Source organism: Desmodus rotundus, chromosome 1 (genome assembly GCF_022682495.2).
Source record: "Desmodus rotundus isolate HL8 chromosome 1, HLdesRot8A.1, whole genome shotgun sequence".
NCBI lineage: Eukaryota > Metazoa > Chordata > Mammalia > Chiroptera > Phyllostomidae > Desmodus > Desmodus rotundus.
In genome coordinates this window covers 100,991,419-101,016,153 of record NC_071387.1, presented here as the reverse complement: position 1 = coordinate 101,016,153, position 24,735 = coordinate 100,991,419, and the positions used below count along the sequence as shown (strand labels likewise).

Genomic DNA, 24,735 nt, shown 5'->3' with positions numbered 1-24,735 from the left:
ATTCATGGACATTGTGGTGGTTTCCAGTTTGGAGCTCTTAAGAATAAAGCTTCTGTGAACATTTTTGTACAAGTCTTTATGTAGACATATAAGTTTTCATTTCTCTTGAAAAAAATAACTTGGAATGGAAATGATTGGATAAGGAGAGGTCTGTTTCTGGGACTCCAGTCCAGGAATCAGCAAGCTATATAGCCCATGGGCCAGATCTTGCTGGGAGACTGTTTTTTATGGCCCATAACCTAAGAATGGTTTTTATAGTTTTAAAGGGTTAGTTAAAAATAAACTAACAAACAAATAAAAGGATGAGGAATGGAAAACATAGGTTGACTGCTAAGACTAAAGTATTTACTAACTAGCCTTTTATAGAAAAAATGTTTATCACCCCACTTCTAGTTTATTCCATCGATCTATCAGTCCATTTCTTTAGCTTTATATAGTAAACATTAAAATCAGTTTGCTTAGTTTCTCGTTTTCATTCCTGTTTACTTTATAGATTTTACATCATTGTTTAACTTGTTTAAACAATGTTAGAGAAATAAACCCATTCAATTCTGTTAGTTATTTGGTAGATGCCTTAAAATTTTTAAGGTCATGTTGTCTTTGAATAAGGACAGTTTTACTTCTTCCTTTCTAATCTGCATTCCTTTTATTTTTCTGGCTCTGCCTGAGATCTCCAGTACAATATTTAATACAAATGTTGAGAGCATATATATCCCTTATTCTTGATCTGTGGAAGAAAGCTTTCAGTTGTTTATTATTAATATGGCGTTATAAGACTTTAAAAATCTCCATCGGGTTGAGGAAGTCCTCTTCCTAGTTTGCTGAGTCTTCTGATCATAAATGATTGCTGAATTTTGTCAAATTCTGCATCTGTTGAGATGATCGTAGGGATTTTCTTTGTTCTTTCAAAGTGTTGAAGTGTACCTACCTCTTTATAGATTTCTGATTGTTGGACCAACCTTACATTTCTGATTGTTGAACCAACCTTACATTCCTGGCTTAACCTTATTTGATCATAATGTATTACCCCTTTTATGTACTACTGGATCTGATTTATTAAAGTATAGTTTATGACATATTCATATGTATTCATGAAGGATTTGGGTCTATATTTTCTTTTTTGGCAATGTCATTTAGTTTTGGTATCAAGAATATACTGGCTTCATAAAATTATTTGGGAATTATTCCCTCTTCCCTCCTTTTCTGAAATAATTTGTCTAAGGTTAGTATTATTTATGCCTTAAATTTTTTAATCATTTTTTATTAATGTTTGAATACAATGGTCTCCATTTTCCCACCACCACTTTCTCCCACCCCACCCACGGCCACCCTCAATCCTGCCCTCCTTTGGCTTTGTCCATGGGTACTTTATACATGTCTTTTGATGACCCTTTCCCTTCTTTCCCCCGTTATTTCCCTCATACCTTAAATGTTTGATAAAATTCACCAGTGGAAATACCTGGGTCTGAAATTTTCCTTGTGGGGAGGTTTTTAAGTATGATTCAATTTGTTTAATAGGTATAGAGAATTTAAATATTTCACTTGTGTTAATTTTGGTAATTTGTGTAAAAACAAGGAATTCATTTATTTCTTAAATTTATCTGTCATAAAGATGTTTATAATACTATGGTCCCCTAATTTCTTTTTAATGCCTATAGAATCTGTAATAATATAGTGCCCCCTCTCTCAGTCCGATATTTATGATTTGTGTTTATCTCAATTTTCCCTGATCAGCCTAGGCAGGGCTTTATTAGCTTTATTGATATTTTCAAACATCCATCTTTTGATTTGTCGATTTTTTCTTGTGTTCTGTATCATCAGTTCTGTCTTTATTTTCTTCCGTTTACTTTGAGTTTTCTTGGGGTAAATGCTTAGATCGTTGATTTTAGACTTTTCCAAGTATTGACATTTGAACAATAAATTTCACACTAAATATTTCTGTATATGGCATTCCATAAATTTTGATATTCTGGTTTTATTTAGTTCAAAGTATTTTTTACATATTACGGTTTCTTTGATTCGTGTTTTTATGCAGAAGTATGTTGCTTAATTTTCAAATATTGGGGAATTTTGCCAATATTATTTTATTAAACATTTTTAAGTCCATTGTGGCCAGAGAACATGCTCTGTTCGATTTTTGTCCTTTGAAATTTATGGAAACTTATTTTGTGGCCCAGCAGCAACAAGGTCTATCTTGATGAATGTTCTACATGTGTTCCAAAAGAATGTGCATCCTATAGTTGTAGGGTGTAGCGTTTTGTAAGTGTCAGGGTCAGTTGGTTGATTGTGTTCATATCAGTTATGTCCTTACCTTTTTTGGTCTCTTTTATCAGTTATTGAGAGAGAAGTATTCAAGTACCTGAGTATAATTATAGATTTGTCGATTTTTCCTTTAGTCAGAATGAAATCTGACTACTTATTTCGTGTGTTTTGAAGCTCTTTCATTGGGTGAATATACCTTTTGGATTATTACTCTTCTTGATGAATAGAGCCTTTTTTCATTTTAAATGTTCCTCTTTATTTCTATTAATATTCTTTGCCTTGAAATCTACTTTGTCTCGTTAACCTAGCCACTTCCACTTTCTTATGACTAATATTTAGAAATAAATCTTTTTACCGTCTTGTCTGTGTCTTTAAAGTGTGTCTCTCGTAAAGGGCATATAGTTGGAACTTGTTTTTAATTCTGACAATCTTAAGTCTTTTTTAAAATTTTATTTTTCAGTTACACTTTACCTTCAGTATCATTTTGTGTTAGTTTCAGGTGTGCTGCATGTGGTTAGACAATTATTATTGTCCTTTACAAAGTGGTCCCTCAATACAATCTTAGTCTTTTAATTTATATATTTACATTGAATATTGATACAGGAGTGGTTGGATTTAGGTCTCCCATCTTGCTACTTGTTTTCTATTTGTCCCTCTGTGTTTCGTTTCTTTCCTGCCCTTCTTTGGAAGGCTCATTTCATGTCAGTTGTTTGTGGTCTGTCGTTTGTTTAAATATATGATTCCTGGTTATGGGTCACATTTTCCCGCCTCTTGCATGTTCAGTGATTTTTGATTGTATAGTGAAGTGAACATGGTGGTTATGTTGTTTAATATGAATTTTGCTTGTCTTCCTTCACAGAGTTTTGGGTTTTATTCTAGCAGCCATTTGACTCACAGATCAGTTTGATCCTTTCAAGCCTTGTTTTTAAACTTAAGGCAGGTCTTGAGCAGCCTTGCTTCTTAGATATGGTCTTTGTAGGGGTCTTAGTTTAATTCCTGGGATGTTTAGGAAGGTCGTGAACCTTTTGATTGGTCAGAATTTCTATGTCTTCAGCACTGTACCCCCTCTGAAATCTGTTAGTGTGCAATTCCTTAGTAGTAGCTGACCACAGGTTCTCTTACACCTCTTCTTACACTCTTCCCTGGGCCTGCCCTCTGTTGCCTATGGATCTCTGCATTGTGTTACTTGTTGCCTGTGGGGGTTTTTTGGTTGGGAAACTTGTCTGATCTGAACAATTTACAGGGGTATGGGGTCTGCAGCTGAGAGCCTGACCCTCAGGCTTCCACTTGTGTGGCAGGGGCCAGCCCACATAACAAGGAAATTTAGAAACATCGTTGTACCTAAGCTTTAAAGTCACCATGTAGGTGATTTTTAACTCAGCAGGTGAAGAGCTTAATACTCAGAAATCAAATATTTTCTGTAGGGTCACAGTTGGGAGATGGCTGCCCAGTGTTTACAACCCAGTGTCTCTCTGAAGCCTCTGCTCTTTCCATTCCTCTTGGGTGCTTTTTCATCAGTACAAACATTTCAGGGACCATTCTGAAACCCAGCCATTAACCCGTCTCCAAGACTTTAGCGTAGATTAGGGCAGTGCTTCCTAAACTTCAGTAACTCACCTGGGGATCTTGTTAAGATGCAAATTTTGATTTGGGAGGTGTTGAGGGTGGGGCAATGTGTGGGCTTTTCTGACCAGCTCTGGGAGGAGCTGGTGTTGTGAATGTCTCTCCAGGCTCTGGGAGAGATCTCTGTCTTGATGGTGTGAGCCTACGTTAAGGTATATAATTGTGCCAGTTGGTGATTGGGTATGTCACACTTTAAAAGTTATCCTTTATTGTTTAGTGTATAAAGTTAGGAAGTGTTAAACCTAACATTCTTCATGTAAATGGGTCCAAAGCATGACTTCAAGGATCGACTTCTGCAGAATGTTTCTGCTAGAAAGATTTACATTTACTGTAGATAGTAATTTGCTGTCCATCTGTCACCAAGTTAAAACATTTAGGGTTTTTAATGTTGAGTCCCATATAATACTTTTAGCATTTTTCAGAATTATATGATGACTATATGATAACTATAACTATAGTTATTTTATGACTATAACATAAAATTTCAGTATGATCCTGTAATGAACAGTGATAATAATTACTTTATCTAGTTTTCCTGAGTTATAATAAGAGAAGAGCAGGCAGGGAGTGGCATTGTACTGGGTACTGTGCTAGGTCCTCTGGTACATGATCTCACTTCATCTCATGTTTAATGATCTTGTGGGATAGGTGCCATATCCATTTTACATACAGAATAAAGTATTCTGAACCACTTTGGAAATTATTTGAGATGACACCTGTTAGAAAGTGGCAGGCTCTGACTTACAGCCCATTTGCATCTGACTTCAAAGTGTATTTTTCTACTGCACCATTTTGTGTGTAATACAGCAGTGTTCAAAATATGGTAGGGAAGTATTACCTGATGTTCTGTGTATGGATCAGGTTTTACCCCCATCTGCAAAATTTATAGAAAAGATAACTTGGATAACTATAGACAAGATTAGTGAAAAGATTCACTAATCTAATTTCCCAGGAGTATTTTTTTATCATAGGAAAGAATTTACTGTTACACCTTTCTAGAAACATACCCATGTATAGAGTAAACCATCCCTGTGGTCTGATTGGGCTGTGGCTCTCAATTTGAAATAGTAATTCAGCCAAGCTTTGCAAGGACCCATAAAGAAGTCCACTTTTCTGGCTAGTGAAAATGTGTTTGCCTGCATGCAGGAGGCCAGCATAATTATAATTTCTTCAAATGTGATTTTTCTAATCTTCCCCCGGGGATATTTTTTCATTGCTTTTAGAGAGCAGAGAAAAGGGAGAGAGAAACATTGATGTGAACCCCGCAGCCTTTTGGTATACGGGACAGGGACAATGCTCCAACCAGCTGAGCCATCCCACCAGGGCAGGTTTTTTCCATTTTTAAGGTAGACTTTTGGTTTTTAGAACAGTCTTAGATTTACAGAAAAATTGGAAGATACTACAAAAGGTTCTCACATCTCCCTGCCATCCCCACACCCCCATCTAGACATAGTTATCTCTATTACTACATTTGTTACAATTAATAAAGCAATATTGATACATTATCATTAACTAAAATCTGTACACATTTCCTTAATTTCCTTCTAAGGTCCTCTTGGATTTAGAATTCCATCCAGGACACCAAATTCCATTTGACTGTCCTGTCTCCTTAGGCTCCTCTTGGTCGTGACATTTTCTCAGACTTCCCTTGTTTTTAATGACCTTGACAGTTTTGAGGAGGACTGGTCAGGTATCATTAGGATGCCCCTCTGTCGGGATCTGTCTGATGTTTTTCTTGTGATAAGACTGGGGCTTTGGGAGTAATGGAAGGAAAATTTCAGTGTCATATTTATCACATCAAATCAAGGGTGCATGCTGTCCGCATGACTTATCACTTGGTTGACGTTGCCCTTGATCACTTGGCCCAGGTAGTGTCTGTCCGATGTCTCCACCATAATATTCCTCATTCCCCCGCCCCCTTCCATCCTGTCCTCTGGAAGAAGTCACTGTACATAATCCACCCTCAGAGGACGGGGGTTGTGCTCTATCTGCCTCCTGAAGTGGAGTTGCTACGGAATTTGTTTGGAATACTTCTGCATGGGAGACTTGTCTCTTTTTCATAGTTTTCTTTTTTTAATAACAAATTAAATTTAACAGATTAAAAATCTTAAATGTCATATATAACATTCATCTTGCTTTTTTTTAAAATGTGGTATTGTTAAAATAAATACATGTAAACTTTATAACTTCTATTCATACAACTTCTTAGATTTTTATATTTTTTCTTTTTTTTTTAAATATATTTATTGATTATGCTATTACAGTGGTCCCATTTCCCCCCCCACTCCACTCCATCCTGCCCACCCCCCTCCCTCCCACATTCCCCCCCTATAGTTCATGTCCATAGGTCATACTTATAAGTTCTTTGGCTTCTACATTTCCTACACTATTTTTACCCTCCCCCTGTCTATTTTCCACCTATCATCTATGCTACTTATTCTCTGTACCTTTCCCCCTCTCTCCCCCTCCCACTCCCTTAATGACAACCCTCATGTTCTAGTTGTTTGCCTAGTTTGCTCTCGTTTTTGTTTTATGTGTGGCCGTTAATAACTGTGAGTTTGCTGTCATTTTTACTGTTCCTATTTTTGATCTTCTTTTTCTTAGGTAACTCCCTTTAACATTTCATATAATAAGGGCTTGGTGATGATGAGCTTCTTTAACTTGACCTTATCTGAGAAGCACTTTATCTTCCCTTCCATTCTAAGTGATAGCTTTGCTGGATACAGTAATCTTGGATGTAGGTCCTTGCGTTTAATCTTGGCTAATGTAATTATGATGTGCCTTGTTGTGTTCCTCCTTGGGTCCAGCTTCTTTGGGACTCTCTGAGCTTCCTGGAGTTCCTGGAAGTCTATTTCCTTTGCCAGATTAGGGAAGTTCTCCTTCATTATTTGTTCAAATAAGTTTTCAATTTTTTGTTCTTCCTCTTCTCCTTCTGGCACCCCTATAATTCGGATGTGGGAACGTTTCAAGGCGTCCAGGAGGTTCCTAAGCCTCTCCTCATTTTTCCAAGTTCTTGTTTCTTCATTCTTTTCTGGTTGGATGTTTGTTTCTTCCTTCTGGTCCACACCATTGATTTGAGACCCAGTTTCCTTCTCATCACTGTTGGTTCCCTGTACATTTTCCTTTGTTTCTCTTAGCATAGGCTTCATTTTTTCATCTGTTTTTCGAATAGATTCAACCAAGTCTGTGAGCATATTGATAACCAGTGCTTTGAACTGTGCATCCGATAGGTTGGCTATCTCTTCCTCGCTTAGTTGTATTTTTTCTGGAGCTTTGAAGTGTTCTGTCATTTGGGCCTTTTTTTTTTTTTTTTTTTTTTTTGTCTTGGTGCGTCTGTTACTTTAAGGGGCGGAGCCGTAGGTGTTCCCACAGGGCGGGTAACGCTGGTCGCTGAGCTGTGACGCTGTATGTGGGGGAGGGGCCGAGTGGGAGCAATGGCGCCCGCCTCACTCTCCTCCGGATTTCAATCCTTCACTCCGCTACCCACAATCAAACTGGGCCCCTCTGGTGCTGGTTCCCGAGTGGGTGGGCTTGTGCACACTCTAGGCCCCTGTGGGTCTCTCCAACAACCTCTTCTGTGAGGCTGGGAGTCTCTCCTGCCGCCCCACCCCCCAGGGGCGCTTTCAATCAGAGGTTTGAGGCTTTATTTCCCGGAGCTGGAGCCCTGGGTTGCACGGTCTGCTTCGTTGCCCGTCGTTCATCAGGTTTATCTGTGGGCGAATTTGGTGCCGCGGGGTGCTACCCGCTGCTCTGCCTGCCCCACTCTCCGCCACTCTGAGTCCGGCCCTCTCGGTTTATCTGCGCTGATGTGGGGCCGCAGGGTCTGCTAGTGCTCGGACTGCCTGCGCCATTTGTCCCACACTCCGCCAGTCTCAGTCCCGCCACAGCCACAGGAGTCCTCTCCACCCCGGTGCCCGTCTCCACCCCTCCTACCAGTCTGGATGAATGGTTATTTTCTATTTTCTTGGTGTTGGTCCCCCTTGCTGTTCGATTCTCTGTCAGTTCTGGTTGTGCGAGGAGGCGCAGTGTGTCTACCTACGCCGCCATCTTGGTTCTCCCTATATTTTTTCTATTACAATTTTTTTCTATCAGTAATGCATACTTTAGAAGGTACACGTGAACTCTGAAAACTTTGCATCTTACGAGAGGTTCGAATGGTGTGACAATCTCAGAAACAGGAGTTTTATGTTAGTAATTTTTTAAAATAAAGATGTATTGACTCACAAAAGTGCCCCCCCCCCCCCTGCCCAAGCATCTTTGACCATCTTTGTTTTGCTTGGTAAAATTCATTCTGCAAATATTCCTTTTTTTGTTTATATGCTGAGGAAGTGAGCACCTATCCTGTATGTTCTACTGAGGCACATGTCCAGACTGCTCTAAATAGTATTTGATGAGATACAGGAATTGGATGCTGTTGACCTTTTCTACTCAGGAGGTGCAGTGGACTGTATAGTTATCAGTGGATTGTAATTCAGAGCAGTAGTTCTGTATATATACATTTGTGCATATTACTATATATTTAAGGATAAGATTGTGGCATATTGGTTTGTGGCTTTTGAAAAATAGTGCATGATCCGAAGTAACATTATTGCAGTGGTTGCTTTGTTATTTACCAAGTGGAAACTTCATGCCCTCAGTGAGCCATAGTCTTCATTTTGTTGTCTGCCAACTGTATGAAGAATGAACTGGAAAACGAGAGATCTTAAATCCTTTCTAGAACAAGATAATACTGGGAAATCCCAGTTTCTGGTGTGTTATTGTAGAAAATCTGTTCACTTTAGAGAATCCTGTGTGATGGTAGAGGTTTTCTGTGCTCTATTTTTGAGAGATCTCAAAGTGACCTCAAGATTGCATAGTGCTTTGTGGTTTTTAAAGTGTTTTCCTTGTGCTATCCCATTTCAGTCAGAAACAGGAAGTCCGAGCAGCCCTGTGCACAGGCTTTCAGGGGTGTATGATCTCAGTGGTGAGCAGCCATACTGATGGGAGGTGGAGGGGGGAAGCACTGGGGCATAGAGATAAGGGACAGACCAAGAGTATGTTTTCTCCCTTGAAAACCTTGCCCTTTTTGCTTGGAGATTTACTGTAGAGTAGGAGGTGCTGGCCTGCTTGGCAGTTGTACTGTCATAGTTGTCTGGGTGTGGCTGCATCCAGATGTGCTCCTGCTGCTGTGGGTTCATTGAAGGAAAGGTGTGTGGAGGTGGGAGTGGCCAGAAGATTGGAGGCTCTGACTCTGAGAAGGGAGTGTCAGGATCTGATTGGAGAGATCATTGCAGCTTTCCTTCCTGTCTGTTGATGTTGCAAATGATGCTCTTATGAGACAGTGCTTACCTTTTATGAGTGATCAGCACCATTAATAATCAGCGTGCTCCTGTTCTTTCCAGTCTCGATGTTCATTTTAATTAATACATTAATGCTATCACTTAACTCCTAGCCAGATGTCTGGCTATCAGGTCCTATTGTTGCAGATATTTGATTAGAGGTGGATTTTAAAACAGCAAGAATAATTTCTCTATGCTTAGTGGGCACCCAGGCCCCTTCTGAGGTGTCTTGTCATTTATGGAGAGGATGCAGAACAGTAGCTGCCACAGTGAGTATTACTGTTAGCGTTTAGCCTACCTCTCAGGGCCCAGCTGAGGTTTGACCTCTTGAGCCATTTGTCTGCTCTCTGGGCCAGGGCCCGTCTACCTTTCCAGACTACATTTAGCAGCAGGTATCAGTGCTACCTGCTGATAGCGCACATCCGGTTTCCTTGTAGCGTGTGTGTCCTACCTTAGACTTAGGAGTATGTGGCCCCGTGTACTGTGCACCTCTGCCACCCCATAGTATTCCTGCATTACCAGTATGGATGGACGTTACCTTGTTCCTCCATTGCCTCCTCTGTTTCATCACTTCTCTAGTGGATGGTAAATCCATGAAGGAGGAACAGGAGAGCTGTCCCTGCAGAGGGTTTAGGGTAAAGACTTAGTTTGTTGAGTGACTTACTTTTAAAGCTCAGATCTGTATTCCATTGTGCTTTAGCTGAGCTGCAGTATAAATTAAAATTTGTCTTTATAAAGATTTTTCTTGTGTTTTTCCCTTTTTTCTTATCTTTTCCCCTTTTTTTAAAAAACATTTTATTTATTTTTAAAGAGAGGGAAAGGGAGGGGGGGAGAGAGAAACTTCAATATAAGAGAGAAGCGTCAATTGGTTGCCTATTGTATGTGGCCCAGCTGGGACCAGCCACACAACCCAGGCATGCGCTGTGATCAGGAATCAAACAGTTGACCTTTTGCTTTGCAGGATGACACCCAACCAACTGAGCCACACCAGTCAGGGCTCTCTTCAATTCTTTTATCATCTTTTCCTCTTTCCTCCTCTTTCTCCATGGCCACTCTGGGCTCTCCTTGGCTTTGCATTATCTGAAAGGAGTAGTCGATCCTAAACAGACTGCTTTTCTACCTAAAAAGATATTAAGACTTGGAAGAAATAGGAGAAGTAATTGATTTAAGTATTATCACCATCACCTTGGATTATTTTGCCTTGGCTTAGTCGTAATATCTGTACCATACTCTGGGAAATGGTGTGGAGGATGCAAAGCTGTGGGAAGCCCAGGCCCTGTGCATTTTGGAGTACCCTACAAAATCCTTGGTCTCCGGGACGGGGGGGAGGGGGGGGACACGGGTCCCTGGCTACCCCACAGAGAGTGTTACTATGGTGAGGTCCTCTCTTTGTAGAGGCTGGCTCTGTGGGCTCCAAGTCCTCAATTGTTACTCACTGCAAGTAGCTAGATCTTCCAGGAGTATAGACCTCAGGTGATTCAAGCACTGATTGTTTAAAATCAGAAACTTCATTGGATTTTAGGATTAGAAGGAATGTTCAAGATCACCTAATGGTAATCTAAATGCTTCATGTTTTATAGCTGAGGAGAACTAAGACTTAGACAGGACAAGAGATTTGTCTCAGCTGCACATCTGATTAACAGCAGAAACATTTCCCCACAGACCTTGGCTCAATGCTTTTGCTTGTGAATTAATGCAGACTGCACCCTGGAGAGCTGGTATATCTAACTATTGTGACCTTCGAAGTATGCCATCAGTGTTAGGGTGCCGGTTTTGTTGCTGGAAGTTTCTGTAGCAGTTGGCTGAATACAAATGAAGCCTGAGGCCTCAAGCCTCCACAGTGATCCCCAGTCCTGTAACCTTCCCTGTAGGAGTTTCCTACCCTATTTTCTAAGTCACATTCTGGTCACATTATCATCCAAGTGAAATACCATGAGAGTTGCCGAGTACTTTTACCCATCTCCCAGCTGTGATTTATCAGTCTAGGGGAAACGTTCAGACTTTGGGCCTATGCATTTCCCTGAACTCTCTAAAAGTTGACATTACCGTAAGAGTTGAGTCCAGTGAGAATGGCTATGCATGTGTCCAGGGTCTCCAGCCCAGTTCTCTTATTGTAGATGACACTGGACGACCAGGCAGTGCCTTTGGCATTGTGATCTGTTGTGTATTTCTACTACTCTTTATTTGCCAAGTTGAGGTACTGGAAGGATTCCAAGAGCAAGCGGGTGATAGCAGACAACTGAATACAGCCATGTGTCTTTCCATGAAAACTGCTTTTCTTGGCTTTCTCCCAGCAATGGTAGGTTGCCAAGAGAAAATGTTTTTGGCTTTATGAATGATATGGCCATACTCTGGGTTAGTTCCGGCTCTTTATGTTATTGGAAAGAATGAATACTTCTGGCTCTTTAATTATTTGGCAAATTTTGTTCTTGGTGTACTAAATTGTGTTGTTTTTACAATCTTATATGAATTTTTTTTTCACATATATACCAAAGTGTGAAGAAAGATGCTAAAAACTTCGGGTTAATAAACTTGTTGAGTTAGGTTGAAGCCACATCTCAATTGGAACATTTGTTGCTATGTTGTGGCCCGCTTAAAATGGGAGTTACATCAATTTCTGTTCATAGCAATGTTCTCTCTTGTTTGATTCCTCTGTTTTGATTTAAATTTCAACCCATGAAGATTAGGCTAGGGTATTTTGATTATATATTGTTATTACTTTTGATATATTTTAAGTTCGAAATGAACATTCTGAGTATTTTTAAAGCTGGTAAACACTCTAGAGTGAATATTTGGAAATGATTGTGATCTCGTAAGACACTTTGAAAATAATTGTCTATTAAAAGTGTTTCTACAACTAGTACATGATTGTTTTGTTACAAATTCATTTCATGTTCCTCTGAATTTGTCTCAGTCAAATGTTAGTAATTCCAGATGGCCTTTTCCTCTGATCCTACCTGTTTGACCACTCCCCACTATCACACGGCCTCTGGAAAATGTTCATTATTTTATTGTTACCCTAAGCATACTTGTGGAAGAAATTCTGTCTAGTGTAAAGTGATTCTTCCCAAAACCAAATAATAATATCCTAGCCAACCCCTGTAGCACTTACCATTTGTCCGCCAGTTGCTCATCTTGGTGCTTTACATAGGTGAAGTTCTATAATCCTCACACAACCCTCAGAGGAGGTGCTATTATCTCCAATTTACTGGGGACGAAACCAAGATACAGAGAAGTTCAAGTAAATTGTCCAAAGTCATGCATCTAGCAAGTGGCAAAGCCACTATCAGACCAGGCGAATATTCCTAGAGTCCATCTACTTAACCACAGCACTTACTGCCTCTCTGAATGAAATCTTGCTGTGTCCATGCTCCAATAAAACTTTTTTGTTTGTTTTTTCAAAAACAGGCATTAATGCCTCGTCTTTGTGGGCTGAGCCTGTCTCTGTCAAGTGGTATCAAGTGCCATGTGTGTGCAAGGCTGGGTGTGTCTGGAGGAGTCACGACTCTGCTTTACAAAGAGGTGACAAGCCTCATGGCAGGGGTCAGGGACTCTGGACTGGGGGGTGGGGATGTTCTTAAGCTTTGTGGACCACCTTTTCCTTGTCCATGAGGTGATACGTTTTAACCAGTACTCTCTGAGTTCCTCCCATCTGAAAATTCTGTTCTTTCCAATTGTCCCTACTAAGCTTATTGCTGAAGGTCATATTTTGTTTGCTTTCTGTATGTTTTATGACCTGCATCAGTAGTATCCCCTGCAACACACACACACACACACACTTTCTCTCTCTCTCTCTCTCTCTCTCTCTCTCTCTCTCTCTCTCAGTACTTCCTGTAATTGCTCTGCTCTGTGGTGTGGTTTTCTTAAGTGTGTTTCAAGGTGAGGAAAACTGAAGAATTCAGCTTTTTAAAAAAACAATGTGTTTAGTGGTCTCATCGAAACCACATCAAACTCAGCATTTGTTGCCTCTTCAAGCATTTCTGAAGGCCTGGCCAAATCTATGTAAAACCATGAAGTGGAAGCATGTTTCTGGCTGTCCTCCTCCAGTCCTACCATCTGCCCTTTGTCCTCCGGTTCCGGATATTCTCCTCTGGTCACACAGTGTAACCCCATAGTTTTTAGCTCATAAATAGTTATAATGTGATCCTTCTTGTGAACGTGCATTTCAGGAGACATTTGGAGATAATATTGGGGAGAGTTCATTTGTGAAAGTAGTTGTTTACATGAGTGCTGGATGTCTTTGGATAAAAGAGTGTCTATGGCAAGGTTATGTGAGATCTGGGGGGAGGTCTTGCCCTTCCCTAAGAGTTGTGAGAGGTGGTCAGGGTAGGGGGTTCCTTATCCAGGGTCAGGTGTTCTTAATCTTTAGGGGATCTTAAGACCCCCTTTGAAATGTAATAATGGACCTTTCCTCTCAAAAATGCACATTACAAAATTTGGACAGGCATAACCACCTGCCTTCCGTCCCGCGCACACGTGCACACACAAGTTTGCCATGGACTTCCCAGACAGTCCTTGGCCCATAGCTCATCCCAGGATTGTTTGGGCTGCTGCTGCTGATGGGAGAGGAGCCACAACCTGCGGTGGCCCTAACTGCAAAGAAAGCATTTTTCTGTCCCCTCGTCCTATAAAGAAGCAAGAAATGGATGCTTGGCTTGCCATGGTTGTAGAAACCTGTTTTAGGGAGAAACTTCCATTTTGATGATCTGTTATACCCTTTTAGTTTGCTCTAAACTTTTCAATATCAGTGTTATTTCTTCTTAAACCCTAGTTAGTCTTTTGGTTTTCAGTTTACTACTTTATTTTTTTTATTACATTTTATTTTTTTAACAGTCACTCCCTTTATAAAAAGTAATTTAGTAACACAAGTACATTGTAAATGATTTGACCAACTTTCCATTCATGTTTGTGAGCTGACAAGTTAGACTTTTTTAAAAAATTATCAAGCTTACTACCTTATTTGATAAGGTAAGTTAGGTAAATAATAGAGATATTCTGTGGCTTAATGGAAAGAGTCTTTCTGTTCTTTGGGAGCCCAGAGCTGGTTCTCCTATTACTGTATTGATAGCTGTCATATCATGACACAAGTAAGAAATGAAAATATTTTTCCCACGCACTAGGACAGCAGAGGAAGCTGTTTGCAGTCAGAAGTGACCACTGAGGCTGATGATCAGTATTTTAGCACACCACTTGGGAACTCTTGGGGTTGGGGTTTGGCTGGGACCTTCTACCAAAGCCAAGGGTTTGTTGCCCCAGTGGATGTAGCATAGAAGACCTGCTTTACAACCAGATGGGACTCCCATATATGCAGTGATGGGACACAGAGCTACCATCATCCTGTAAAATCAACTCCAGGGCATAGTGTGTTCAAGCTTTTAGCATGGACAAGTCCACTTGCATGTCTGTCCACTCCATATCTGTTTACTCCAACTAGTAGGTGATATCCTTATAGCTGATATTGAGAAGATAGAAAGGAGACTGTTACTCCTGCCTCTCCTAGTCCCATCTCCAACCGATGGTGACTCTCATTTGTGCTTGGCTGAGGTAACTGGCCCACAGTTCTTTGATTGCCTCTGTCCTCAGTGCCAGTGTAGGGGTTCCCAGGGACTACCTGATACGTGATCTCTCTGAATATTCATTTATTTGGTTCCTTCTACAAATACTAAAGCACCCACTATGTGCTGGGGCTCATAGACACAGAGATATATGTTCCAGGAAGGCAACTTTTAGCCTGGTTTTATATCCAAGACAGATTAAGGATGGATTGTCTTAAGTGTTATTATGGTAGATAATGCCATACAGTCATGTAGTTTTTTTCACTTTCCGTAGTATATCTGTAGTACATGTCTTTACCGGAGTAAAAAGAGCAGCATTGTCCATCCATCTTCTGTGGGTAGTTGTCACTCACTCACTTGCAGACAGCTCAGGACTTCAGCAGTTTTTGATTGAGCCAAGTTTCAATAGAATTTGCTTCAGTTGCTATCTTTGTTTTGGTAATAAAGGCTAATGTAGGCCTTGTTTAGTTTTTTGCCAACTAATAAAGATGTTTTCTCACTAGATCTCATGCTTTAGGGTCATGCTAAGTCTAACACTTAATCCCTGTCCTTGAGTTGTGAGGGCAGGTAGGCCTCCAGATTTGGCACTAGTATTTTTTTTTTCATCTTACTTAGTTTGTTCTTTCCTTGTAAACAGGAATTATAATACAGTGTCTTTATTCTCTTGTTGAAGTGATAGGCACAGATAGCGGACAAATATACTTGGTTTACAAGAATCCTTTTTTTTCATGGGAAAACATGGTAGAAATCCTTAATATAGATTTCATTATAGGAGAGCTTACCTTTTTAGGTGCTTAATGTAATTAGCTTTTCCTGTTTTCTGAAATTGAACTTTAATGCTTAAAGGAGCTGTGGAAAAAACAGAGTAAAAGGAAATTTTAACATGTATGGGTTTTTGCAGAATGAGGCAGGATGTAAATATAAGCTTTAATTTGTTCATATTTTATATACATTTTCCCATGAACAGTTGCTTATTTCTGCTTTTCTGCTTTTTATTGAAAAGATTACATGGTGGTTCTTATGCAGCTTTAAACCAAATTCTGATAAACTTCAGTTGAAAATAAAGCCAAGTTTACTAAATTGTTATCAAATAACTGTCAGGAAATTAGAAGAAATGTGTAGATTTTTACATCTTGAATTGACTATTTTGTTTTGAGTACTGATGCTAAAAATATGTGTGTTAGTCTACATTTGAGAATGTTTGATCTGATCAATGGACAATGGATATAGAACAGAAATTAAGAAATCTAGAAGTCCATAGAAGCTAATGGCTTTTACCCAAACTGCAGGCTGGGACTAGAGAACATCTTTCTGGTCCTACCAGGCCCTGTCAGGAGACAGTTTGGAACCCGAGGTGGAGGGGCTACTTAGGAGCTAGACAGCAGTGGCCTGTTGGAGGACCATCCTTTGGTCTCTACCCTATTAATTCTAGCTCATTACAGAAAGGCTGGGGTTGGCCCTGGACTCTGAGAGACTTTAGAGTCTGACCTTCTGCAGGTAGCCCCTCCACCTTGGGTTTCTGATGAACCCCGAGGTTCATTTCTGAATGAACCCTGAATTTCTGATGAACCCTGTCAGTGTTCCAAAACAGTCTGGAGCACCTTAGTTCAGACAGTTAGAAAGTACTTTGCCCCAGAAGCTCACCAGGCAAGTAGTACCCAAGGGACCAGACAGACCACCCACTCACCCCATTTTTATCCTGGCAAGGTGATCATGTGAATGTTGTCAAAAATATTTACAATGTTTTAGAAACAGGTTTTTTGAAACATGTGGGGTGAACTTTGAGATCCACAGGATCCCTTTGGGAGTTCCTTGGTCTCTGAGTATTTATTTCCTACTCTGCACCAAAGGGGCAACTACCTTGGATGGTTGGTGTGACTGAAAGGACAAGTTATCTCCTCTTCACCCTCCAGCCATCATCTACTTTGGTTCATTAATGTTAGAGACTTCCAAAGTGACCTGGATTTTCTTTGTCAAATTCATGATTATATAACAGGAGTGAACTCCATGACAAGAAGTAGGAAAATTGCCTTTCCAGGTTTGGTGAACACAAGTATCGCCCACTTTTTGTTCACGTTATGCCACTTTGCTTTTATGAAAGACCTACGATAGTACCTGTTTTCACTTAACTGAAAGAAATTTGAAGAGGACTTAGGCTTTTAATCTTTTTTTAAAATGGTGAAAATAGCATTCAGCAGCAAGCCAGCACACACACCAAGCAGCGAGGGTAACCCAGCTGCGCTTTTTCCCCAGGAACCACACTCAGCGTCTTAGCATCAGGCCACTGTAGTCTGGAACTGTGTCTGTGAGCTCTGGGCTTTCTCTCTATTCATGTTGTTCATCTGTTAACAAAGTGTGTCCTAAGGTATCAGAGCCTAAGAGAGCTCCTGAGGGGGTTCCGTTTAGTGTAAAACTGGATGTAATTAAGCATTTTGATTGTGGTGAAATAAATACCTTTTGTGTGCATTGATCTTGCCTGTGTCCACCATTTGTACTATTTACATGCATGTAGAGAGCCAGAATCTTGACAGCTGCCTACATTACTATTGGTTCTGCTAGTAGCAAAGGATGCTCTCTTTCAGTCAATATCCATTAATGGATAAAGTGGAAAAGCCTGTTGCTTGAGTGGATTGGTGAATGTGCAAAATGTGATGTGTATCTTTCATATCAATCTTACTTTTACTATATGTTAGTGTTATTTTAGGCTTTATGTCTTATTTGGTATGTTATTTTGGGGAGTCTGGGAACACTAAAAATTTTTATATATAAATTAATGATAATTTATTGGCTTTACACCATTTTTGGTTTATGAAAGGTTTCATAGGAACTCTACTTTCAGAAAGCAGGGGAAACCTGTACTGACTAACTGCAAGGATGAATTCAAGGAGGGGTGAATAGATGCATGTGTCTTAATGAATATGCAGTCCTAGTAAGGATATTTTTAAATGAAATTTAATAAATGGAAATTATAACTACATTTTCTTCCCTGATACTTGTGAGCCTCTAAGAAAGGTGTTTCAGCAGATTGATTTTATGCAATAAAACAAATTCTGAGAGAAGCATTGCTACACGGAGTTCATTTAGTGGATGTAATACTTTCTGAAAATAGAAAGTGTTGCTTCAGATCTGAGTTTCAGTTAACTGGAAGAACCTAGTTGAGACTTACAAATGCCCTTTATATTAATAGTTTACTGAGCTACCGTCTTGCCTTAGGTCATCAGAACTCAAAGTTGAGCCTAATTAGTGGTCTTTTTGAAAAATTTATTTTTGTTTTATTCAAGTTGAATTTGCACTTCAGTGGAATTTAATTTGTTTGTGTTTACTCAGGTAAAGCAAATAGGGCAAAAGCGGCAGCTGGGATACGTCCACTTTCAAAAAGGCGAGAAATAGCCTGGGCTGGTGGGGCTCGGTTGGTTGGAGTGTCATCCCATAGACCAAAAAGTTGGGGGGTTCATTCTCAGTCGAGGCATTTACAAGAAGGCAACCAATCTATGTTTCTCTCTCACATCTCTCTCTCTCCCCCCTCTCTCCCTGCTTCTCTCTCTAAAAGCAACAGGAAAAAATGGCTTTGGGTGAGGATTTTTTTTAAAAGATGAGAAATGACAGCTGTAAAGGCTACATGTGGACATGCACCTGTACGTATGAAAATGCACAGATCAAGATCACTATACTAGTTTGGTTTTATTTATGTTTTTATATGAACATTTTAGCAGAAAAGGGTCAATTTTGTGGAGCATTGCTTTGTTTGCAGCCTAGAATTTTAGAGCCGAAAGAAATAATGCAATTCATCCTGTTCAAGACACTTGTCTTGGCATATAGAAGGAGGGTGTTAAGTTACCCCGCATGAATGGGCTAGAGCGGCAGTCACCATGTGAGGCTGGTGGAAAGAACTGAGCCAGGATCTCTTGAATGGGAACACCTTCCCCTAGCAGGTCTTCCCTGGTGGACCCCTTCCTCCCAGGGCTTTCTCTCTATTTATGTTGTTCATCCATTAACAAAATGTGTCCTAAGGCACCAGTTTTCAAATATCAAGTGTAGGGAAGAAAGTAGAGTGAGCAGTATACAGCAGGTGGAGTGTTACAACTTCATGAAAGAGCAAAGGAAGCAGTGAGAAAAGCCAGCTTCTTAATGATTGGTCTCTGTTCCTCCAGAGGTTGCAGGTGAGCATCAGGATATCAATTTAGGGTTTCCCAAATTCTCTCCTGTGGGGTTGGAGTTGTGGTGTCCATAGGGAATCCAGCCTGGCTCAGTTGACTAGAAGGGAATCCTGACTTCATGTATTGGTTGCAGGCCCTTGCAGAGCATAGGTGGGGGTTCCTTCTTCTTGTTCTTGCCTTAACTACTATATGTTTTATTTCACTAATTAAAAAAAATTATTATGGAAAAATTAGGGAAAATTTCAAACTCATTTAATATTAGAAAGGATAATATAACAACCCCTCACAGGTGTACCTGTCACCTGTTTGAGAGTTACCAACATATGGCCAGTCCTTCGTCATCCAGGCTTTTTTCTTGTAAGTACCTCTTGCCTCATTAGGTTATTTTAAAGCAAATCCCAGACATACCGTTTTTTGTCAGTGTTTCGAACTAATAGAAAATTAGTTTCAATCTTACGAGGGAAACTGAAAGAGACTGTTTTCTTAGAGAGCAATTAAGGTTAAGCTGAAGGAGCTCCCCCTTTGTCAGTGATTCTGGAGGGTTTTGTTGAGGAGTATGGCTGAGGGTAAGGATGGGAATCACTGGCTCTTGGGTGGCGTTTAGGAGGAGGAGACAATTGTAGCTGTCGAGAACAGCTTTATTAGTCTTCTGCCTTAGTGTGTAGCTTTTTGAGGAAGTTGCTCTGTTCATAATTCTGACTGAACACTGAGAATGAACCTTTAATTTATAATTGATATGAAGCTTTCATAGGAAATAACACTTTGCTTCCCTGGGTCAAGGTGAGCATTTCTGAGACCCTTTTATATGTTGTTGTTCAAACAGCTGATGTTGACTCTTTTTGTTTCAGATGGGAATGACCGGTAACACAAGTCCATTTGGACAACCCTTTAGTCAAACTGGAGGACAGCCAATGGGAGCCCCTGGAGTGAACCCCCAGTTACCCAGCAAACAGAATGTGGTCACTAGTTTGCCTCCCTTCCCTGCAGACATCAAGAATGCTTCAGTCACCAATGTGCCAAACATGGTAAGTTGCCCTTGACTCTCAGGTGCTTTGTTGTGTGGATCTTATTGTGCTGATAGTAAAGATCTGGGACTAAAAGTGTGTTGTAGGTGATAGGAAAATAACCCATACTTCTTATGAGTAGCTCTCTCTGAGTGAGTTTACATTTTCTGACATGAGCTGGCAATCAGAGGGCTAGGTAGAGATGATTCAAGCGGTCCTCTCAGGCTCCCCTTTGTGCAGAGACAGAGTTCATGGCTGTGAATCACTGTACCTTTCTCTTCAGAGTCACCTTCTTGATTCAGTAGTAGACCAAGAGAATCCGAGAGACAGGTTTTTCGCACACTTTCTGCTAGTGGTTGAGGCTGTTGGTAGAAGCCCATCGATTTGTATTACAGTCAAACAAAGGACGTTCATCTTCTGAGGATTCTGTCATGTCCGTGAGATGTGGGTGTTGTGTCTAACTTGATAGATGGTTTCATGTGTCTTCATTCTCCCTAAGATTTCTCACCTATAAAATAGGGATTATCCTTATAACCTCTTGGCCTAACTAACCAAGATATTATGGAAAAAATAGTTCCTTTTGTACCACAGAATAGAGTCTCCTTTAATTCCAAATAGTAAGGGTGGGTGGGGTTTTTGTTTTGTTTTGTTTTTGTCAGACCTCACTGTGCACACATAGCTGCTGAATATCTGATGTGCTTTTGGTGGTCGGCTGAGGCCAGAAACAGCCAACTAACTTTGTTCCTCCCTGGGCTTGTTGCCGGGAACCTGCCCTTCCGGCACACATCCAGAACCTAAGCAAAGCCCACTGCTCCCCTAGCTCGTCCCTCTTAGCTCTGGAGGCAGCAGTCCGCATCCAGCACCCACATTCTCCCTAATCTCACCTGCCTTTCCTTTTCCATTTCTTACTGGGGGGACAGTAACATGGACTCCAGTGCTGGCAGTCATCACCTGAGTTTGCTCAGTGACCTGGAGCACATTTTGGCTTCAGAATAAGCATTTGCTTCTTCACAGTTATCTTGTATTTCATAGTCTGGGAAACTCTGACCTAATACTTTTCTCCTTTCTCTTTCCTAATCTTATCCAGCCCCAGTTTCTCATCCTCTCTCCTTTACTCACAACTTGGTGGCGGAATCCCTTTACTCCATAGTCCCCTGCCTTCCTATGCTGATCCAGGGGACTGAATTTCTAAAAAGGGTACATTTGTCAGGATCAAGTTCAGACTTGACTGCAAAGAGGCTTCTGGTTTCCTTCACCTCTGCCAGAGCTGGTGGGGACAGTGGGGACAGCCCTTTGGTCTGGAGCAGGGCTTCTCTCTTCCTCAGCACTATTAACATTTGGGACTGGATCATTCTCTGTGGAGGCAGCTGTCCTGCATATTGTGGGACATTGAGCAACATCCCTGGCCTCCACCCACTACATGCTCATAGCACTCTCCCCCTCCACCTTTCTTCCTCCCCACAGTGGCCCCAGGTGAGAACCCCTGCTCTGGCGAATGGTTAGGTGAGGCAGTAACAGCAGCGTTTCATTCTGTCTGTCTGCGTGACATCTAACAGAAATAAAACCAATTCTTTTCTTCTCTGTCTCTTTCTTTGTCTCCCTCTCCCTCTCTCCACCCATTCCCCCCTAGCATCTGCAGTGCTTTCTTAGCCGTCACTTTCCTACCGGGACACTTGTGGACTTCGTGAGAGATTCTCAGCAGGTACCTTTGGAGGGCAGACCTTGAGTGAGCTCCTCACACATTTATAAGGGGATGAGAGGGCTCTAACAGTGTGTATGTCTGTGCCACCGTGACTCAGTCACAGCCTTCATGTTGTAGGGGCAGGAAAGAGGGGGGGCTGAGTAGAGAAGTGGGATAGCCAGTGCACACAGTTCACCTGACATCTTTCTAAGTACCGTCACGTCCTGTGTTTTTCCTTACCCTCCCAACAGTCTCTTTGAAAGACATCGTTATATGTCCCATTTTACAGATGAGGAAGTTGAGGTTCTCAGGGGTTTTGGTTTGTTCAGATTCTGCAGCTTCCTTCAGCAAAGCCCAGCACTCTTTTTAATTATGTCTGATGTCATGTTTTAGTTCCAAGTCCACTGGGAGTGCTTCACTAGCCTGTGCTTATCTGGTTTGTTTGCAGTTCCTCGTACGTGTTTTGTGGTCTTCCTTAAATTTTCTAAATTGTATCTTGTCCTTTGGAATCATAGATTTTGGCACAGTAAGGGAAAGCAGTTAACCAAAAATCTTAAGTCTCATTAATAAAAAAAGAAAAGAAGAATACAAATCCTTGAATTTATTTGTGTCTTTTGTCATGCTGTGAGGAGTAATCTTTTGATGCCCAACTGGACTCAGTATACCAAATAGTTAGGGTCAGGATTCTAATGCCCTGTTTGAGCCCTTCATGGAATGATTTAAGCCACTTGGTCATTAGCCAGGGAGCTCTTGCTCTTTTGCTCTCCTCATTTCTAGAGGATTCCAGCATCATTGGGTGGTGTTAGAAAGTTGGGATTTGGCCATTCCTTTAATTTGCCACATTTGTTGAATGCCCTCTCTGGACCCAGGTGCACCTGGAATGCAGGTGTGTGTGACATAGAGTTCATCCTCTTTCATGAAATTGCAGGAAGGTGGTGCTGGAGAAAAAATAATTACAAAGCACAAACTGCCCCAACAGGTCTAAGTAGTGTGTAGTGGTTGAGGTTGACACAGGAACCTCCTTAGATGGAGCCATCGATGAAGACTGCACCATGGAGGGAGATTTGAGGGCAAGATCGGAAGGATGAGCAGAAGCCACAAAGACCCCAGGACACCAGGAGAACATTGGCTTGTGTAGGAACTGGCAGAAGTCCAGTGGGGAAAGTGACTCTTGAGTGAAGGCAGAGTGGTGTGAGTAGATTTAGGGGACCAAGCAGGAGCCAGTTCAGGGAGGGCCATGGGTAGCCGTGACCACTGCTGTGGTCTGGCCTATAGGAGATCATGGCTTGGAGGTGGCTGATCACAGTAGGGACAGGAGACTAGAGGAGGTTTGTCACTGCAGCAGACGTGTGGGGTTGCCATGTGAATCAACTTGGTGGATGGTGGAATCATTTACAGAGCTGGAGGAGGAACAGACTTGGAGAGGGATGATGAAGGGGCAGGCATCAGTAATTCCACTTCAGATGTGTCCCTTTTGAATGTGAGATGTTCAGGTGGGAGTGTCAGGAGACTGGTGGGCATATGAGTAGGGCAGCGCTGCCCATGTGGGAGCTGGTGTAACCATATTGCAGCAAGGGCTGTGAAGTGAACTAAATCATACAGGGGGAGAGAACTAGAAGAGAGAGCAGATCAAGGAGGAGCCAGCAAAGGGGACAGCAAGGAAATGATGTTCCTGCAGTCAAAAGAGGAAGGTGTTTGAACAGGAGGAAATGGTGCAGTGGAAGTGATTAAGATGAGGGCAGAAGATCATCACTGGAATGTGCAGGTAAATCTGTGGGTAAATCACTGTCCACTGAGAGTTAAATGTAACTTGCAGTCATGGGGACCTGGAGACCTGCGGATCGTGGTGCTCTGTTGTCATCCTATGAGATAGGCTGCAGGAGCACTGACAGGGTCCGAGCTCCTGTTGCGTGTGGGTCACTGTTGAGGGCATACATGTTCTCAGTACTGTGTTCAAATGCAGGTAGCATGTTTTCCTAAATTTTCAGACGTATCATTGCACCTCTTGTCTTTGGCCATTTTATTTATAATTTCTTTCTACAGATTTTGGAAGTTTGTTTGAAACTTCACCATACTATATTTCATGATTCCAAGATACACATTTTTTTACACATTGTAGTATATCTGAAATCAGGATGTATTAGAAACAATAAAGTTTTAGATCCTATAAAATACCTTATGCATGCTCTTTTACTTGCTCATAATTTGAATTTAATGAGTAACACAGCTATTAAACATATATTCGTTATACAGTTTTCCACGACAGCTTGCATGGATATAAGAACTTTAAGAGTATTTAAATTTTACTGATAAAGGAACAGGAGCAAGTTTGGGAAGAGGTGAATATTGTGTCGTCTTTCTGTAGACTGAGATTGAGGTCTGATGGGCTTTCTCAAAGGATGGGTGTACAGCAGAGTGTGGGAGGAAGAGTAGTTCCAGGGTAGTCCTCTGGAAGAGGAGGCCACCTGATTCCTGGTGACATTGTCCTTCCATTTTCATCAGAAAAATGTCTTAACAGAGAGTAAAGGAATGTTTGCAGGAAGGTGGAAACTCAGACTCCAGGTGGGACTGGAGTTGTCAGTGAGGTCATTTGCTGACCTTCACGACAGTGCAGTCTGGGGTGGTTTTCTTTTTTAAAAAAGCATTGTTTGGAAGTGGGACACATCTTCACCTTATTTAACCTGCGAAAGTTGGGTGCCCAAAGGGGCCTCCTCATCAGGTTCTTCCAGGGAGTCTACTGTTGGGCCCCGGGTGTGGTCTCTTACAAGAGTAATTTCTCATAGGAAGTTTTAATATGTGACTTATTTTTTTCATTTTGAGAAAAACAAAGAACTACATTATGAGACTTTACCATTCTTGAAGTTGTAACACAGGAGTTTTATCAGGAGTGCTGCTTATTTAAAATTGCTCACAAGAGTGGTGTTAGGATTTGTTTCAGTCATATGTTAGAGAGTAGATGTGGAAAATTTGGACGAGGCACCCAGGCAGCTCCTGAGCCAGGTCTCTAAATGGAAGGAAAGTGTAACTGATAAAGGTCTGTTTATGCCAGGGAGGGTTGTAGAATTCAGAATAGCATAGTTGAGACAGGGCCACTTGCAGCACATGGATGGCAAGCCATCAGCCATGGCCCTTGCA

The 24,735-nt window shown here is 41.2% G+C and overlaps 1 protein-coding gene across 1 annotated transcript in view; it reads left to right on the top strand.

Annotated features, from left to right (window-relative positions):
- CREBBP (CREB binding protein) overlaps positions 1-24,735 on the top strand; it is a 135,173-nt gene that overhangs the window by 35,355 nt on the left and 75,083 nt on the right. The window contains exon 3 of the mRNA XM_024553300.4: positions 19,764-19,940. Coding sequence (XP_024409068.1) covers positions 19,764-19,940 — 177 coding nt within the window. The remainder of the gene's footprint in view (positions 1-19,763; positions 19,941-24,735) is intronic.